This window comes from Epinephelus lanceolatus, chromosome 6 (assembly GCF_041903045.1).
Source record: "Epinephelus lanceolatus isolate andai-2023 chromosome 6, ASM4190304v1, whole genome shotgun sequence".
NCBI classification, from domain to species: Eukaryota; Metazoa; Chordata; class Actinopteri; order Perciformes; family Serranidae; genus Epinephelus; species Epinephelus lanceolatus.
In genome coordinates, this window is record NC_135739.1 from 34,799,411 (window position 1) to 34,820,345 (window position 20,935).

The 20,935-nt window shown below is 38.8% G+C and overlaps 1 protein-coding gene across 1 annotated transcript in view; it reads right to left on the reverse strand.

Moving 5' to 3' along the window:
* The window catches only part of LOC117254324 (complement factor H-like), a 36,245-nt gene extending 17,552 nt beyond the window's left edge, over window positions 1-18,693 (reverse strand). Inside the window, exons 1-12 of the mRNA XM_078169129.1 lie at window positions 18,533-18,693; window positions 17,155-17,331; window positions 12,448-12,636; window positions 11,988-12,170; window positions 11,694-11,888; window positions 11,394-11,573; window positions 9,794-9,961; window positions 9,187-9,354; window positions 8,438-8,605; window positions 7,649-7,807; window positions 5,597-5,776; window positions 5,312-5,500 (exon numbers count right to left, since the gene is read on the reverse strand). Of these exons, the coding sequence (XP_078025255.1) occupies window positions 5,312-5,500; window positions 5,597-5,776; window positions 7,649-7,807; window positions 8,438-8,605; window positions 9,187-9,354; window positions 9,794-9,961; window positions 11,394-11,573; window positions 11,694-11,888; window positions 11,988-12,170; window positions 12,448-12,636; window positions 17,155-17,331; window positions 18,533-18,602 (2,026 nt within the window). The 5' untranslated portion in view covers window positions 18,603-18,693. The remainder of the gene's footprint in view (window positions 1-5,311; window positions 5,501-5,596; window positions 5,777-7,648; window positions 7,808-8,437; window positions 8,606-9,186; window positions 9,355-9,793; window positions 9,962-11,393; window positions 11,574-11,693; window positions 11,889-11,987; window positions 12,171-12,447; window positions 12,637-17,154; window positions 17,332-18,532) is intronic.
* Between the last annotated feature and the right edge of the window lie 2,242 nt (window positions 18,694-20,935).

Here is a 20,935-nt window from a genome sequence, read left to right on the forward strand (position 1 = left end):
AACTGCCTAGATGAAGCTTCCTGGCAATATTTGGTCAGTTCAGGAAGTGAGTTGTTCTGTATAGAAGTCCTATGGAGGACGTCGGGATGGATGGTTGGATGGACAAAGCACAGGACTTAATATGTGAGAGCGGGTTTCTGGCCTGTGTTTCACATGTTGGTGGGTTTTGGCCACTAAAACATGTAGTTTTGGTTGAGTTTTGAAAAGTATTTACTCTAAAATACTTAAAAGATGAGTCTGATGATTTTTTGTTTTGTTTTGTTTTGTTTTTTACAAATGGGGAAAAATGGGACAAGAAATTCCATGAAAAGATCAAAACCAACAATTAATAAAAGGCCAAAAATTGTTTGGCTGAAAGCATTTTATTATCAGACTTTCTGATGGTGTATTTTCAGGTTCACTGTTTTCTCTTTCCTTTTTATTCCTGGTGTGTATGTTTTATTCCTGGTGTGTCTACAATACAGAAATATTAACAGAATGATATTCACAATAGATGACGTGCATATTGAGTTGAAATTGCTTGTGTGGGTTAATTAATAAAGTTACATAATTCATTATTATCCCCAAATAGTAGAGGATCACAAAAACAATATTTAACACATATGGAATATATTAAACAATATTATTAGGAACACTTCAACCAACAAAATTCATCCTGAACGTTTTATTGATAATAACAAGTCCTTAAATAATATGAATGAGGTGGCTGGTGGGTTTAATGATTTTTTTGTCAATGTTAGTCCAAAGTTGGCTGAAAAAATCAGGGAAAGCATCCAAAAGAGGGGAAGGTTGTTGAAAACTATGTGGAAAGAAATCCAAGCTCTATCTATCTCTACACTGTGGAAACAAAAGGAACCATAGCTATAGTAAACAAATGTAAGAATAAAACATCGACTGATTGGAATGGAATTGATATGACGTTAAACAAGAAAGTCATTGACAGAATTGCAAACCCACTAACTTACATGTGTAACCTATCATTCTCAACCAGTACATTTCCACAAAAAATGAAAACTGCTGAAGTTATTCCATTATATAAAGCTAGGGAAAAACATCATTTCACCAACTACAGGCCTATACCATTACTCCAGTTCTCTAAAACATTAGAAAAACTGTTTATTAGGGGGTTGGATCAATTAATTGAAAAGTATCATTTGCTCTCAGTCAATACGGGTTTAGAGCAAACAGATCAACATCAATGGCAAAATTACTGGTTGTACTGACAACAAAAATTATGAAGCTGGAGTTTTTATAGATTAAAAAAAAACATTGACACCATAAACAATGACATACAATTAAAAAAACTGGAAAGATATGGTATTAGATAGAAGGGTTGTGTTGGATTGGGTAAGAAGCTACATGGGACACAGGCAGCACTTTGTGCAAATGGGTGACTACATATCATACCTAGACGTAACTGTTGGGGTCCCACAGGGGTCATTATTAGGTCCAAAACTGTGTATGTTGTATATGAATTATATGTATGGTGTCCAGAAAATTAAAATTAGTTTTATTCACAGACGACACTAGTGCTCTTTGTTCTGGGGAAAATCTGCAGCAGTTTTGGAGGACGTCATGACAGAAATCAGTAAATTAAAATAACAGTTTCGCATAAATAAATTGTGTTTAAAGTTGAACAAACCTAAATTTATGTTGTTTGGAAACTGCAGTACAGGCACAAAAGTACAGATAACAGTTGATAATGTTAATGTGGAAAGAGTCTATGAAACTAAATTTCTGGGTGTGATTTTAGACAACAAAATCTGCTGGTAACCTCAGATCAATTATGTAAGAACAAAGCTGGCCAAGTGCATTGCAGTTGTGGGGAAAACAAAACACATACTGGAACATAAATCGCTGCACATTCTATACTCATCACTTGTACTGCCATATTTGAATTACTGTGTAGAAGTTTGGGGCTATATCTGGAGCTCTGCAGATACAGAAACACGTGCCCCACCCGGCCTGTGCACATTAAACGTGAGGATTTATTCACATGTCAGTAGGAAACAAACTAACAATTCTCCAGTTCATATATCAATAATATTTGCAAGGTGCACTGGTGCTCTAAGGTCACAAAATGCGACTAAATAGTCGTGGTTTGGCAAGGCAGTAACTACACTACAATATTGGGAGGAAAACTTCCCCCAAAATGTTCAAATATGCTAAAAATGCTAAAAAAAGAGTGACCTTTGGATGTTTTAACATTGTAGATGAGTGCAGGTCAAGAAAGCAAAGATCCAGGTACACCCTGGATCTTTGCTGGGTGTACCTTGCCTCTCATCCAATATCAGGTGGGATAGGCTTCAGCTGCCCTACAACCCTGAGTAGGCTCAGCTGTTACAGATAATGAAAGAATATAACAATTCTTAATTGTACAGTAGGTTAGCATGTGTCAACCAACCCCCAAGTCAGTGTGCCACACAACACCACGTACATTTGACCCAACTTTGTAATGTTAGCTAACTACCATCAATCATGATAGATTTTTACATCTTATATCAAAATGTAGTGTATTTGTATTTATATTGTATTGTTTGTATTCCTTTGTCTATTAACTAGAAGTATCACATTTGCAATATCTCTAATATAGCTTTTTAGCTGTTTAGTCCACAGATTACTTTTGATAGCATAAAACTTAAAAATTGTGACTAGTGCAGGTCAAGAAAGCAAAGAAGCAAAGACCAGAAAACAGCTGTGTGCCAACTAAACCCCTTTAGCCAACCAATCCTGGTCTCCCCAAATGATCATTTTGTGGGTGAAGTATTCTTTGCACTTAAGTCCTGGGTCAAGACTGATAAGTCTCAAAACAAGTCCCAAGTCCTACACTTTAAGTTTTGAGTCTTAAAGAAGTCATATTGTGACTTTTCACCAAATGTAAAACCATTTTATCAACAGAGTTGCAATATATTAAATTTACAAAACTCATGAATGCTTAAAAAAATTGTATTTCCTAAAACAAGTTATTTGGGAGCTTTTCTTCTCTGTCTGTAATTTCTGACCCCCACGTTTACATACTCAAATTTGTTTTTTGTTGACCACTGCGTAGTTATTGTATGTAAATTAAATTACTTTGGTATCATTTTTTTTCCAACTGACACTGAGCAGCGTAATGTTATAATGCTGTTGTAATGCTCTTCATGGTTCATTCCTGCAACTTGACTGGTATGGATGCTGTCAGATTGGTTCAGACAAAGTAGATTTGAGAAATTAACTGTCGACTGCTGGGAAGCAGTAGTGTTAATGTGAGTTGATTTGGAAAAGGAATATACTTGTGACACACTTTTATTTTTAATCTTTGGGCTCAGGGGAAGGTATCTAGTATTTTGAAGTCTATAGGCTCAAGTCCATGTAAAGTCACAAATCATTGGTGGTAAAGTCCAAGTCAAAGGTCATCAAATTTGTGACTTGAGTCCACACCTTTGACTTTTATTACCCGGATCAGGGGTGCCTGTAATAGCTCCTCTGACTTTGCAACCGAGATGCTGAAAAGTCAGCATATTGTACTTCAATAAAATAAAAACTTTCTCTGAGCAAAATGTTCCAGCATAGCTTTAAAGCTGATAGTGATTGACAGGACTTGGATCAAAATTGCTAATTTGTGTTGATACAAAGACTTATGTTCACATGTTGGCATGTGATTGGTCCATTTGTCCAGCAAACAAGTCCTGGTGTCAGACTTACTCACCATTTGATACCTGCAATAAACAGTATGATAAACAGTATGATAAACGATACAATCGTTGTAAGCACATATTGGGACATTTCTTTATGTTAATTACTGTATTTGTCACTATAACTCTTACTGCGAAACACTACTGAAAGAGATGACACAAAATATTTTCTTCCGAGATGAAACCTAGTTTAGAAAACCTGGAGCCACTTTTGAAATTTTGCTTACAAGCTGTATGTTTATTCCTACGAGTTGATGGGTTCTGTGATTTTAAGAAAGCTCTTTTTCTTCTTCTTTTGCGCTAATAAAACTTAATTTTGCCTTTTTAGAACTATTTATGAAATTCTGCACCAACACACAGCTCGACACACTTTCACACCCTAAATGCTCTAAATGCCTCCCCCATAACTTTTTACACTTCATATATTTAGTCATCATAGGCCTGGTTTTCATAATAATGATAATAGTAATAATGAAAAAAGCCTTTGTAATTTCCGTATCTTTTATTCAATATGGCAAAGCTGTATCATTTCAGATCACTTTATTACACAAATGATTGATAAAGTAATTCACTGTCCAACACTTCTATGTATCATGATCATGTATTGTGTATCAAATGACTCATCAGTATGAATAATGCAGACAACAAATGCACGTTTCTTTCTCCAAACAACCGATGCAAAATGACTTCTCTAGACCTCCAACAAAATCAGCGTCACTGTTCCTCAGTGGGAGCTGTGGGAGAAAATTTCTGTGTTCAGCATCACATCTCAACAAGCAGTGTGTGTGTAAATCAAGCATCCAGTTCTCAGACACTGTCTGGTTTTTGCAGTAAAACTCTTTAATCATCCCCAAGCATGTTTTATTTTTCTCTCGTTTTGTTATTTGTAGTGTTGTTTGGTGAATAACCTATAACTCAAAAATACATTTTTACACAAAGCAGTGACTGTGGATTTGTGGACAGTATGGAGAGGAGGAGTGAATACAGTGGTGACCCATATCTCTTTCAACCTATATATTGTTTGTGAGTACTGTGCTAAGGTGGGCTTAAAAGAAATTTAAACATATCCTTTTCATCTTCTTTGACTTTCTCCTTACCTTTACATTCTGCTGATTTATTCCACTTGGTATTGGCACATGTTGCATCGCCATCAACACCAGATATGACACATCGATACTTTATGATATCCCCATCCATACATCTATTTTTGTCTGTGTTGAAGTTTATGTATTTTGTTGTTAAAGTTCTGTCTCCTTGAAAATATTTGTTATATATGTTACTAATTAGTTTTCCCCTGTTTAAATTGTGGTGTCAAACATAATCACTTCCTGGAAGCACAGGTGTTCAACACCAGAGTCAGGGTCAACATCCTGAGTCCAGCATGTGCTTTGGTTTAGGCAATGTAAGCACTTTGGTTAAGGTTAGGAAAGATTGTGGTTTCTGTTAAATGTTAATAAACACATTGTGTCACTAATCCCTGGATACTTTTCCTGAATTTAACCAAAAGATCATGATTTTTCTCTAACCTTAATCAGACATTATGAAAAGTCAGCAGGCTACATATTTTAGCTTTAAAACTGGAATCTTGTCAAAGCTTTCTGTGTATGACTTTGTGAAATGCTTTTGGATATACGTACGTGTGCACTTAATGTCCTTTGTCTCCCATTTCCCATCTATGCATTGAATTGAGTTTTCTCCGTCTATTAGAGTATACTTATTATGGCAGGTATAAGTTACTATAGAGTCAGACAAGAAATCCCTCTGATATGGAGTCATAACAACTGCATTGGCAACTTTAGGTGGGGGACTGCAGAGATTGGCGTTTGCTGCAAGAGATGAAAACATGTACAGTATTAATAAAAAGATTCCATGGCGTAACCTAAAACTGTACATGTGATAATACAAAACTGAAGATAACTCACGTGTACAGATTGTTTTGTGGGAAAATCCACCAAAATCCCATTTTCCCTGGCGACAACTAAAGCGTTCAACCTGAGGGGTGTACCCTTCCTTACAGGTAATCCTGTAGCTTTGGTCTTCTCTACGTGGATGTGTCACTTCCGCATTAGGAATCACAGGAATCTTTCCACACTTTTCATTTTCTAAATATAAATACAACCAGTTAGGTCTATATATATGGTTGCTCACAAATTTTGTGATAGCAATGAATAAACAAATTTCCTTTCATAATTAGCCTGCATCACGGCTGTCACTTGTAAAAAACAAAACAAAAAAACAAACAAACAAAAAAAAAGAAGGCATTTTTAGCTAATTTAAACTAACACACAATTTGTTCATACACCGATCAGCCAAAACATTAAAGGACAACTTCAGTATTTTTCAACCTGGGCTCTATTTCCCCATGTGTATGTGTGCGTATGATTCATGGGTACCACTCGTTCTAAAATTGGTTCAGTATTGAGCCGCGAAACGAGCTAAAACGGTAACAGGGGCAAATGCGTCCCGTATAAGTTTGTGCATTAAAAGTGCTTTTTTCGCCACTGACCGGTTCAGATCGCCAGTATTATCTCTGTAGATAGAATATTGTAGCGACCCTGGGGCAGTGGTGACTGTGAATGAGTGGAGTCAGCTGTCAGTCAGTGTTGGAGCAGAGAGGCAGATGGCATCCCCGCTTGGTAATGTAAATGATTATGTGTGTGTGAAGTGTGTGTTACGCTAGAAGAGTCAGAGGATGGAGTCTTTAACGTGCTACTCCCTGGAGTGTTACTGGAGTTTTTGGAGTGCTCAAATAAACGGGCCTTTTTCCCGAACGCAAGAACAGGATGTCGCACAACACCCCATACAGCGTTCATTGCTGGCTGCCTTTGTCAGATGGCGAGATGCTGAAGTTGTGACTAGTTGTGCTAAAATGGATGCTAACACTCCTGTCCAGACACTGTGCCTTGCAGACCATCGGATCTGCAGTGCTCACTTCTCCCAAGATGACTACTGCCAGCTGAAGAAGAGAAGACATCCAATCCCGAAACACCTCTTCCTCAAGAAAACGGCTGTCCCACGAGTAGAGAGAGCTACAGACACAGTGGAGCAGAGCTTGTGACATTACACAGCCCAGAGGTAAGGGAGAGGCTAAGTTAGCACGCTATATACAGAACCGGTCAGTGGCGAAAAAACACACACTTCACACACGCATACTCATTTACAATACCGAGCGGGGACGCCCTCCACCTCTCTGCTCCAACACTGACTGACAGCTGACTCCACTCATTCACAGTCACCACTGCCCCAGGGCTGCTACAATATGCTATCTACAGAGATAGCACTGGCGATCTGAACCGGTCAGTGGCGAAAAAAAGCACTTTTATACGGGACGCATTTGCCCCCGTTACCGTTTTAGCTCGTTTCGCGGCTCCGGTTGCATCCGCCTCCCTCAATATTGGACCAATTTTAGAACGAGTGGTACCCATGAATCATACGCACACATACACATGGGGAAATAGAGCCCAGGTTGAAAAATACCAAAGTTGTCCTTTAAACCTGCTGACAGGTGAAGGGTACTTGGTCTGCAATGGTGTTTGAGTGAATGGAACATGTCAGGTGGTATCGACATGAATTGCCAGAACCAAATGGTTCCCAGCAAAACAATGCACTGGAACAAAATAATCAAAGTTATTCACTTCACCTATCAGTGGTTTTATTGTTTTGCCTGATGTATAGGTATAGGTGTAAAGCCTAATAAAACAAAAAATATGCTGTTGTTGTGGTAATATCGGATATGGCTTTCTGTGATGAATGTGATGACTCAGGGCAAGATGTGTTCACTGCCAATGCATAGCATGGGAGTAGGTGGGTTTGACCTCTCTTTAAGAAAATACTCATTGTTTCTATCTTTGTGTATTTCTATAAACCTTTACTGATTTCTCATGTAATGAAACCTAAAAATGATAAACAGCTTGATTTTTTTTGGTTGGCTTAATGCTGGTTACAAGACCTGTGAGGCATTAAAGTTTCATTACCAATGCATTGTTCAAATCCAGACCACTCGCCATCATTACATTTGGTCTCAGCCCACCAGCCTTTGGTGAAAAGCTTATAGCCTTCATCACAGGTGTAGTACACTGTGCCATTGTAGGGGCCAACTGCAAATCCATGTTGAACTTCAGGGGTTGGGCATGCTGTCAATGAAGAACGAAGAACGTTATAGCAAAAGTTAGCATATTAGTATGTTGAGTATGTTAACATGCTGGCGTTAGCATTTAGCTCATGGCACTCCTGTGCCTAAACACAGACTGTCAAATTCATGATGTGCGCACCGGCTGATTTTGCACCAACACTGTGTGTATTTTGGTGAATCAGAATCATTCTAAATTGACAGGCATCTGCCCACTATCTGCAATCACCATCCTGCCATGTCCCCATTTCTCTATTCAAGAAATATGTTTGCCGAGAGGTGTATCATGGGGAAAGCAGTTGTTTCACACACCAGAGTTGGAGAGCATCTGTGAATGTGAAGGCAGTCGTAAACAGCTGGTAAGCCATTTGAGATTAGCCCAAAGGAAAAAGCCAATATAGAGCGCACACTGTTCTTAGTGAGTGAGAGGTCAGTCCCAGATGGGCTGCAATTAATCTGACTACACTGGGTAATCAAACTAACATTGCAGTTTCAATTTTATGTCGCTGTAGTTTTTTTTTTTTTTAGCTGCTAGAAGATACTCATTTATTTTGCTATGACAACACACAAACCCTGATCACACCACACTGTAATTAATCTTTAAACTGTATTTGTTTTTGGTGTATGTTCTTACCTGCACACTTCTGAACCCCAGTCCAAACACTTTGCTCACAGGTAACAGTGAAAACTTTTCCTCTTTCGTGCGTGCATGCATAGTGGACCCGTTCATTGTGGCTGTAAGTTTCCTTTTCATTGCGGGTGATATAGGCATGGTCGATGTGAAGTTTTTTACAATATCTCTCTGAAACAGATTAAACAAAACTGTGACATAATTTACACACCACTCAGGTGTTACTGTGAAATTTAGCAGGTTTAAAACAAACTATTTCATATAAGATGTCTTGTCTCCAAGGAAGATAAAATACGCAAAGCCTTTACTGATCCCATTAGTGAGGAAATTCGGTTGTTGCAGCATCACTAAGACACAAAAAAGTACAAATAAATAAAAACATAAGTAAACACTGAAACTATAGAAAGAGCAATTAAAGACAGAGTCACAAAGTAAGGTACCTCCCCTTGTCCCATCTCATATCTTGCAGTGCTTCAGAATGAGCACAGTAATATGGGACATTTACCAAAACTCTTTAAATACACACATGTAGAACTTTTAAGAATGAAGAAATTGAGGATATTTTTGCCAGGCGATTTGTATAGTTGGACACGAGGCACGGAGCTAAATGGGTGACGACTAGTTGTGTGTTTACAACAAGCCTGTTCAAAATATACTCAATTGTTGTGTAAGCCTAAAAACATCAGTTTACAAAGGGATGGAAAAAGAAAAATATTGTACTTTTGACTGTATTGTATTTTTTATTGTCTTACTTGTACAGTCTGGAGATCCGATCCAACCTGTTTCCTTACAGGTCAAACTAAAACTTCCCTCGTGACCATTCTTGCAGATATACTGGACCTGGTCATTGTACCTGTATTCATACTTATAGCTCCCAACTATCTCTGTGTTTCTGTATTCCCTTCTGTCGCACGTTATCTCTGGGAAACAAAAAAAAAAAAAGGAGTTTCACCATAAGTAAAAGTGGCACATCACAATGTAACTGTCTTTGATTCCAGATCTTAGTTATGTTACATTAAGATCAGCACAATGTTCAACAGCTCTCATTATATGGAATGATTCGTTTTAGTGGGGATTTCGTCAGCTGAAGGGGAAGGCTTTCATACAGAACAGACGCAGATCCTGATGACATCACATTAGTTTGGACTTTCCCCCTTGTTGTGATTAATTTATCAGACAGGAGCTTCACTGTTTTCTGACTGAATGATCACAAAGTCATTGTATTTGAAATTGACTTGGAGTTAAGTTTGACAGATTTAGCCGATATCATAATTTCTTAAACTGTATTCAAAATCCATGCATGCAAAGACAGAGATACAACAAAACAAACAAAAAACCAAACAAACAACAAAACATTACCTGTGCATTGTGCATTCCCGTTCCAACCACGTTCCCCACAGGTGAGAGTAAAATGTCCTCGATAACCTTCCTCGCACTCATAACTGGCCCGTTCATTGTATTTGTATGTCTGCTTGTAATTGGTGATTATTTTTGCATTTGGGACATATTTTCTGTCGCATGTGATTTCTGTAATAAAAAAAATCAGTTATGAACTACTGTACACGTTGACTGTGTTGTTGCTGCCAGCAGTATAAAGAAACAGCTTCTATGTTACATAAGTGGGCTACATTAGTACACACACACATAACTTGGAGATGGGGCTGCAAACAAAGACACCAAGAGATTTAAAGTGTTTGACAGAGTGGTGGAATTACAAAATATTAATGATCACCTGACTGTGGTTGTTTTCCAACAATAATGTGGCACCAGCTTTTTTTGTAAACATGATCACCAACAGTTATTTCTGTTTTTATGTTGTGGGGTAAGTGGTGTATATGGGGGTGAACATGATGTAACTTTGTAGTTAGAGACATAGTTTGATGACTTTCAACCAGCTTTGTATCATAACAATGTGGGTAGTATATGTAAAAGAATCATTATGAACTTTCCTCCATCTTACCAGCGCCCAGATCTCCTTGCTCTCGCTGGCTCTAGGGCTTTTGCTCGAACTACAGAATGTACTTCTGCATTTTCATCAAGGCTATTCAATGAAGGCAGGGACATGGTCTTTGAAACCATTAGGGGCTAAGGTGTATGACACAATACAACTGAAGTTGCAATGTTGGGTGTGCTTGACCTGACAGAACTTTTTGGGGACCCTCGAATGGATGTCGACTGATATAGAACATTTTCATATAAAAAGCATTTGTTTATAGTCTTTTATTAACGAACTTTTCAGTAATTGCAGAATTGTTATTTTCTCTATTTTTCTGATAAAATATATCTAACATATCCGTTAATATCTGTTCATGGAAATTAGCTAAAATGTTGACTGGATTTGTCTCAAGTTGTTAATTGGATTGGATTGGATTGGATTAACTTTAATAATCCCCAAGGGGAAACTGGATTGCCACCATGGCCAACATACAGTACAAAATATACATATACAATAACAATAACATCACCTAGGAGTGCAGTGGTCCAATACAACAATAGCAAAATGACCAGAAAAAATAAATAAATAAATAAAAAATAAAGATTATAAAGAATAAAAAGAGTACAAATGCAATTTAAAAGTGCAATGTACAAGGACGAGTATAGCAGCAGGTTATAACAGCAAGAGAGTATAACTGCAATTTAAAAATCAATCTGTTAACTGTGATCACTGCATAAAAGAGGAAGTCTTGGCCTGGATATCCACTGGCTACACCAGAACTCCTGATATATTGGCTGTTTCAGCCAGAGGCTATATCACAATCAGACTGATAGCAGATGTTCTGAGATTACCAACTGTTTTCCACAGTTAAGCCACTCTTTGTTTCTGGGACCTTTTGGTGGAAAACAGCCATTAGAGTTAAAACTTTCCACCCTAACTGGACAAAAAGCTCTTTCCTCACTTTCTCAAATATGGATACAAAATTACAGTAATGTCAAAAACACACGGTTAACTTCACAATACCTTGACAAAGTGGATCTGGATTCCATCCATCTCTGGTGCATGTGGCCCGGGTGGCATCACCTGTCCTCCTGTAGCCACTTCTACACCAATAACTTACAGTGTCACCCAATCCTATTCGTTGCCACCAGTTGACTTGCCAGGAATGCACATGTTGCGGTCTTTGATTGCTGCATCTTACCTCTAGTAATAATGATACAATTGATTATCATCATCATCATCATCATGGGTGAATGAATCTTACAAGCACAGTAAAGAAGCTCATAATCTGTCTATGGCCCTAAAGCCCATGTAGTTTTATACCTTGGCACACCGGTCTGATAGTCCATTCTCCATCCTCTTTGCATGTAGTTACTGCTGAGGCGTCTTGAGTTGTAGAAATCCAGTACTTCTCTCCACATATGACTCTCAGTGTGTCGCCAGGTGAAAATAGATTTCTGTAAGTAGGTTCATACCTGGTTCCCTCCACTGGCGGCAGTGTCAGTTTACATTTTATTGCTGTATTTGTTGGGAAATTAAACATATTATCTGTTAGCACCAAGTTGAACTAATCAGTGCGGTATAACCAATAAATTGAATTAATCAGGTTATACATACCTTCGCATGCAGGTGTGGGGCTCCACTCTGCTCTTATTCCTAGTTTTGTGCATTTTGAAGGTCTCTCTTCAGCACGTTTATATCCAGCATTACACTCATAGTGAAGGACTTCATGTTCTTTGTACTCTTGGATATTTCCAGGCATGTAACCATTTTCAATATTGGGGACTGTACATGTTATCGCTGTTGAAGAATACACACAAGCATGATCATGACTAGCGTGTCATGCTCCGAGCTTAATGTGACATTTGACGTACTCCATGTGTCAACATCCGTCTCCTGTGTCTTTAATCAAAGATAAAATATTTAGATTTTGTCCTCATTCATTTTTTCTATCTTCTATGGATTGAACTTTAAATCACTATTCAAGTTTTTCTGAAAGGATGGGTGATATGAAAAAAGCAAATAAAGCACTGAGTGAAATCAGCGTAAATGGAGCCTTCAAAGAAAGTGAACATACCAGTGCAAGTTGGAAAGGCTGCACTCCACTGCCCAGTTTGTAAACATTCACTTTCTGCAGACCCCTCCATTGTATATTGATCATCACAGCTAAACTGTAATTTATGTCCAATCTTCATTGTTTCATTGGCTGGTGGTAGTCCAGCTACAATGAGATGAGGGGGCATCACACCAGCCTCACAAGTGATGTCTGAAAAGATTAAAACAGATGTTATCAAATGAAAAACTAAAAATCTTTGATGTGAGAGGGCGGTCAGGAAGTATGGGATCATCATTTTCTGGTAAACCTTATACTATCACACCTGCATCTGTGTATCAGGTGACATGCAGCGGGGGGGCCACAGGTCGGAGACTATCCAGAGCCACTGCGGCAAAAGCCTTGCACATGAAGCTTCTGTTTTATCCACTAAGCCACCACCCCATTAGCAAATGTGGTCTTGTCAAACTATTAGGTAAAAGCTGATATTCCCCGAGATGAGCTCTCATTTGTGCAACAAGTAATTTCATTCAGTAGGCTACAAAATCAAATGATGAGATGACTTAATGTACACGTGATAAGGTACCCCCGTCTTGTGTGTGCACCCTCTTCTTGCTGCAGTCAGATCACCTGTATCTTACCCAGATACAGCAATGCTATTTTCTGATTGGCTGATAGGTACCTGTATGTTATTTTCTGATTGGCTGATGGTAGCTGTATGTTATTTTTTGATTGGCTGATGGGTAGCTGTGTCTTATTTTTATTGGCTGGAGCGTGGCAAACTCCAGCACAGTACCCACAGCGTCTTGCAAGAAGTCCCTGCATATACAGTGATGTAACTCTGTGAGTGTTATCATAATAATTTTTTTATGCATGAGAAATACCAGGTGTGGCAGGTGAGAGTGTGAAAAGGTTAAAATGCGTGTGTCACACTCTCAAAGCGTGAGACTTGAGAGCCCTGCATTGCTTTGCACAGATCTGACGCCTGGCAACCTGCCCCCATCCCCGGCTCGCTGAAGCTTTGTGTGCTGTCGGAAGCACAGCAGTCACCAGGGACTGTCAGTACACAATAACCTTATATTTTAAAATATACTGGAACTTGCAAATGTGTAGGATATTACAACAGACATTCCTGTAATGTAAAGTCACAGTTTCTGTTGTGATAGCAGATGTTGTATTCACTCATGTAGATGGTGAGCAGTGATGGGAATAACAGCGTTACTAACGAGTAACGAGTAATCAAAAAAGTTACTGTCTCCCTGGTTATAACACCGTTACCGTTACTCACAATAGAATGCGCCGTTACTCGGCTTTACTGGAGTTCACTGAAGCGGCTTTCACCCAAGCAAGCTCCTTCTCAGCGGAGCTCTAAAGTTTTTCTTCTTTGGTGAGGGCAGGTGAGGGGGAAGCATAAGTGATGATGATTAGCTTAGGGAGAGTAAAATTTCATCATAAACCAATCAGAGGCAGAGTAGGGCGGGCATTCACAAGCATACATGCAGGGTTGTCAGGTCTGCTTATTAGCCACGGCTGTGGGCTTGTTTTTTGTAAAGTGGCTTACAAATATTAGTAGTCGCGTGTTGTGGTTTTTTGGGCTTGTTTCTAAAGTGGAGTTGCTTATTTGGGCTTGCTCTCTAAACGTTGCCTTTCTCTATACAGTACAGGCCAAAAGTTTGGACACACCTTCTCATTCAATGCGTTTTCTTTATTTTCATGACTATTTACATTGTAGATTCTCACTGAAGGCATCAAAACTATGAATGAACACATGTGGAGTTATGTACTTAACAAAAAAAGGTGAAATAACTGAAAACATGTTTTATATTCTTGTTTCTTCAAAATAGCCACCCTTTGCTCTGATTACTGCTTTGCACACTCTTGGCATTCTCTCCATGAGCTTCAAGAGGTAGTCACCTGAAATGGTTTCCACTTCACAGGTGTGCCTTATCAGGGTTAATTAGCGGAATTTCTTGCTTTATCAATGGGGTTGGGACCATCAGTTGTGTTGTGCAGAAGTCAGGTTAATACACAGCCGACAGCCCTATTGGACAACTGTTAAAATTCATATTATGGCAAGAACCAATCAGCTAACTAAAGAAAAACGAGTGGCCATCATTACTTTAAGAAATGAAGGTCAGTCAGTCTGGAAAATTGCAAAAACTTTAAATGTGTCCCCAAGTGGAGTCGCAAAAACCATCAAGCGCTACAACGAAACTGGCACACATGAGGACCGACCAAGGAAAGGAAGACCAAGAGTCACCTCTGCTTCTGAGGATAAGTTCATCCGAGTCACCAGCCTCAGAAATGGCAAGTTAACAGCAGCTCAGATCAGAGACCAGATGAATGCCACACAGAGTTCTAGCAGCAGACCCATCTCTAGAACAACTGTTAAGAGGAGACTGCGCCAATCAGGCCTTCATGGTCAAATAGCTGCTAGGAAACCACTGCTAAGGAGAGGCAACAAGCAGAAGAGATTTGTTTGGGCCAAGAAACACAAGGAATGGACATTAGACCAGTGGAAATCTGTGCTTTGGTCTGATGAGTCCAAATTTGAGATCTTTGGTTCCAACCGCCGTGTCTTTGTGAGACGCAGAAAAGGTGAACGGATGGATTCCACATGCCTGGTTCCCACTGTGAAGCATGGAGGAGGAGGTGTGATGGTGTGGGGGTGTTTTGCTGGTGACACTGTTGGGGATTTATTCAAAATTGAAGGCACACTGAACCAGCATGGCTACCACAGCATCCTGCAGCGACATGCCATCCCATCCGGTTTGCGTTTAGTTGGACGATCATTTATTTTTCAACAGGACAATGACCCCAAACACACCTCCAGGCTGTGTAAGGGCTATTTGACCAAGAAGGAGAGTGATGGAGTGCTGCGGCAGATGACCTGGCCTCCACAGTCACCGGACCTGAACCCAGTCGAGATGGTTTGGGGTGAGCTGGACCGCAGAGTGAAGGCAAAGGGGCCAACAAGTGCTAAACACCTCTGGGAACTCCTTCAAGACTGTTGGAAAACCATTTCAGGTGACTACCTCTTGAAGCTCATGGAGAGAATGCCAAGAGTGTGCAAAGCAGTAATCAGAGCAAAGGGTGGCTATTTTGAAGAAACTAGAATATAAAACATGTTTTCAGTTATTTCACCTTTTTTTGTTAAGTACATAACTCCACATGTGTTCATTCATAGTTTTGATGCCTTCAGTGAGAATCTACAATGTAAATAGTCATGAAAATAAAGAAAACGCATTGAATGAGAAGGTGTGTCCAAACTTTTGGCCTGTACTGTATATCCGTCTAATAAGTTATTTAAACACATGATGGTATGACTGCAGGATGTTTCCACAGCTCCATTCCCTCCGCCCCTTTCCTTCTCTGCATACACACAGCTGACGGTCAGTCAATGAGACTTTTCACATTTAAATCGCGCGATTAATGGAGGTTCTTTAGCTATTTCGCTAACAAGTGGGCAAAATATGGAAAGAATACAATAAAGATTTGTAGAAAGAGAGAGGATTAAAAGATTTGACTTCAAGAGGGGGACGATTCAAAGGCAGTGTGCAGATTGATCATTCAGATCTTGTCCAGCATACCAGCGGCCTGTGGCCTGTGCAATAAATGTCTCAAGTTCTAAACCATCCATTGTGTTCTGGTGTTCCACTGTATAAGACTGAATTTGTCTGCGTCTGTTACGTTGTCCCACACAACAATGCGCACTGCATTGTTGTGGCATGTTGTTGTGGTTGTGGCATGGCATGTCGCTGCAGGATGCTGTGGTAGCCATGCTGGTTCAGTGTGCCTTCAATTTTGAATAAATCCCCAACAGTGTCACCAGCAAAACACCCCCACACCATCACACCTCCTCCTCCAGATAAGTGTGCAATGTTTCATAATAATGATTTATAATGTTAAGTGTCAATTTCATTTATTTAACATATTCAGTGTTGAGTTTCATTAGACACAGTTGAGTTTCATTACATACAGTTCCATTAAGGGGGTGCGTTCAAGCAATTTGATATATTTGAGCATTTTATAAAAAAGTAATGCTATAGTTACTTTTCCTGGTAATTAGTTACTTTTATAGTGCAGTAACTCAGTTACTAACTCAGTTACTTTTTGGGGAAGGTAATGAGTAACTATAACTAATTACTTTTTTAAAGTAACGTTCCCAACATTGATGATGACTAATGATGCTTTACCGTCCCGCCCCGTGCTGTGTTGAAAAATATTCTCACCAGCAGCCACCATTTTCTCACCATTTGCGCAGATGTCTTGCGCAAGACCAGATCTTGTTTTGTTCACAGTCTCAATGAAAATGGTAAATGTAGTCAGTACAAAGAGAATAAGCATATTTTGCAAAATGTCGAACTATTAAATTTATACAATATCTAATTTAAATGTTTTGGATTACCACATATCACAATCAACATTATTTTGGCGCTCTCTCTGTTAAACTCGAGATGTAAAATGTTTTGTAAATTTAGGATTTTATTTAATTCTCAGACATTTTTTCAACATACATGAATAAAATCATAATTAGAGCCATATAACATCAAACTCGAGTTTAACACTACAATTTGTCAAAACACATAATAGTTATTGGGGACCAACACAGTTTCCCTGAAATGACCACCATTGGGTGCCAGGGACTCACTACACCGAAAACCTATCAACATCACTGTGGTGTAAATACTCCCATTTTATTAGAAAGAGTAGAACATACAGTCAACTTACAGTAGCATGTTCCTTGACGAACTGCCCGCCAGCCCTCACGCATGCATAAATATTTCATGGCTGGAACTGATGCAGTATAACCAGGTTTACAAGTGAACTGTATCAGGTCTCCTTCTTGGTACTGCTGTTGCTGATCTGACACCTGGGCGTGAGGAACATCTGGAAGCTTCGAACATGCTTAGAGACAATAACAAAACACATGAACAGAAAAGCTCTGCAGTCTTATATTGAATGCATCAAAGGGGGTGGAGGGTATACACAGGTAGACGGGTACAATCACCTCATCCCTCATCGACTACCACCACACCACCAGATTTCATCATACAGACTGACAAAGGAATGAGAGGGAGCCGGACACCGAACACAACTGTATAATTACAGGATGTCAACAGCACTGAAGGACTCCCAAAATAATTATCACGTACATGAACATCGCTTCAGTTACATCATCTTCACCAGGTACAGCATTTTGACACAATGCATCTTCTTACGCAGGTGGTGTACATCTGATTATTATTTTGACTCAACCAGTTTGTTTGTTTAAACTGAGGGATGCATGTATAACATGCATTAACCGTAGACTGTGTAAAGCAATGGAAGTGGCAACTGTGACATCACCCACTGGATTGTGGACTCCCATTTTGACGCCTCAAGTTCGGAGCCAGAAGTGACCATATTTGAACGAGAAGGCGGATCTGACTGAGAAGCCAAGGACACTATTGGCAGACAGCCTGTCACTAAAAGTGCCCCCACCCTTAATTATGTATAACTTTAAGCTTTAACAGAATATAAATGGGTGAGTTATACAAACAATGCCCCCTCCCCCGCACAGTTGTCACACCTGTCACAGTTGTCATGAATGGGGAAATTACCTGTAGAGACCAAAACCATTTTTTGTACCAGGCTGTGAACATATTTATTTCTACAGTAACTGACTCACTTCTGAAGTCAACCTCAAGTGGCCATTAGAGGAACTACATCCCCTGAGGTTGCTGCTTGGCATTAATTCATACAAATCCTCATAAACAAAGTTAAAGAAAAAAGCATGACAAAGACATTGCAACAACGTGCAAGCTCATATGGTCACTCATAACAAAAATAAAAATAAATACAAGAATTGTCTGTAAATTGTCTATAAAATGCCAAACAATTAATTAAGATGATAAGACAGTATGTTGTCACAGACAGTGGCCTCCACCTAAACTGCAAAACATTCACTTTACAGTAGTCAGTGTTAATGACATATCCATCCAATTTTTAGAGTCATATGAAAACATCAGAATATAATACCAGTATTATAAAATCTATGCATACAGTACCGTTTGTTTACTCCAAACACTGTATCTCCACAAAGCTAAATAATAACACTCCTACTTACCATTCTGTGATGAAGAAATTTCCACATTCCCCCACAGTTGGAGAAACAGAAGGATTACAGACAATCTCATGGTCCTTTGACAAACGTCGTTTTCTGAGCAGAATTCTTGTGTGTTTGAGTCCTCAGGGTGCTCCAAGGTTCACAACATGGACTGCCCAGTGGGCCTGTACAACGCAGGTCACATTGCAACACACGTACTGTTTGCAATACTGGGACTTCCAGAAGTGCTCACATACAGCATCCTTTGTGCACACAGCATATTTGTTCAGTATCCCATCAGTCTAATTCATAATAAACTGCAAATGACTGTTTTCAGGCAACAATTTAAACAGTTAAAATGAATTTACAGTTATAAATAATCTCTGTTAAAACATTTTTGGCCTGCAATTATTGATAACTGCCTAGATGAAGCTTCCTGGCAATATTTGGTCAGTTCAGGAAGTGAGATGTTCTGTATAGAAGTCCTATGGAGGACGTCGGGATGGATGGTTGGACGGACAAAGCACAGGACTTAATATGTGAGAGCGGGTTTCTGGCCTGTGTTTCACATGTTGGTGGGTTTTGGCCACTAAAACATGTAGTTTTGGTTGAGTTTTGAAAAGTATTTACTCTAAAATACTTAAAAGATGAGTCTGATGATTTTTTGTTTTGTTTTGTTTTGTTTTTTACAAATGGGGAAAAATGGGACAAGAAATTCCATGAAAAGATCAAAACCAACAATTAATAAAAGGCCAAAAATTGTTTGGCTGAAAGCATTTTATTATCAGACTTTCTGATGGTGTATTTTCAGGTTCACTGTTTTCTCTTTCCTTTTTATTCCTGGTGTGTATGTTTTATTCCTGGTGTGTCTACAATACAGAAATATTAACAGAATGATATTCACAATAGATGACGTGCATATTGAGTTGAAATTGCTTGTGTGGGTTAATTAATAAAGTTACATAATTTATTATTATCCCCAAATAGTAGAGGATCACAAAAACAATATTTAACACATATGGAATATATTAAACAATATTATTAGGAACACTTCAACCAACAAAATTCATCCTGAACGTTTTATTGATAATAACAAGTCCTTAAATAATATGAATGAGGTGGCTGGTGGGTTTAATGATTTTTTTGTCAATGTTAGTCCAAAGTTGGCTGAAAAAATCAGGGAAAGCATCCAAAAGAGGGGAAGGTTGTTGAAAACTATGTGGAAAGAAATCCAAGCTCTATCTATCTCTACACTGTGGAAACAAAAGGAACCATAGCTATAGTAAACAAATGTAAGAATAAAACATCGACTGATTGGAATGGAATTGATATGACGTTAAACAAGAAAGTCATTGACAGAATTGCAAACCCACTAACTTACATGTGTAACCTATCATTCTCAACCAGTACATTTCCACAAAAAATGAAAACTGCTGAAGTTATTCCATTATATAAAGCTAGGGAAAAACATCATTTCACCAACTACAGGCCTATACCATTACTCCAGTTCTCTAAAACATTAGAAAAACTGTTTATTAGGGGGTTGGATCAATTAATTGAAAAGTATCATTTGCTCTCAGTCAATACGGGTTTAGAGCAAACAGATCAACATCAATGGCAAAATTACTGGTTGTACTGACAACAAAAATTATGAAGCTGGAGTTTTTATAGATTAAAAAAAAACATTGACACCATAAACAATGACATACAATTAAAAAAACTGGAAAGATATGGTATTAGATAGAAGGGTTGTGTTGGATTGGGTAAGAAGCTACATGGGACACAGGCAGCACTTTGTGCAAATGGGTGACTACATATCATACCTAGACGTAACTGTTGGGGTCCCACAGGGGTCATTATTAGGTCCAAAACTGTGTATGTTGTATATGAATTATATGTATGGTGTCCAGAAAATTAAAATTAGTTTTATTCACAGACGACACTAGTGCTCTTTGTTCTGGGGAAAATCTGCAGCAGTTTTGGAGGACGTCATGACAGAAATCAGTAAATTAAAATAACAGTTTCGCATAAATAAATTGTGTTTAAAGTTGAACAAACCTAAATTTATGTTGTTTGGAAACTGCAGTACAGGCACAAAAGTACAGATGACAGTTGATAATGTTAATGTGGAAAGAGTCTATGAAACTAAATTTCTGGGTGTGATTTTAGACAACAAAATCTGCTGGTAACCTCAGATCAATTATGTAAGAACAAAGCTGGCCAAGTGCATTGCAGTTGTGGGGAAAACAAAACACATACTGGAACATAAATCGCTGCACATTCTATACTCATCACTTGTACTGCCATATTTGAATTACTGTGTAGAAGTTTGGGGCTATATCTGGAGCTCTGCAGATACGGAAACACGTGCCCCACCCGGCCTGTGCACATTAAACGTGAGGATTTATTCACATGTCAGTAGGA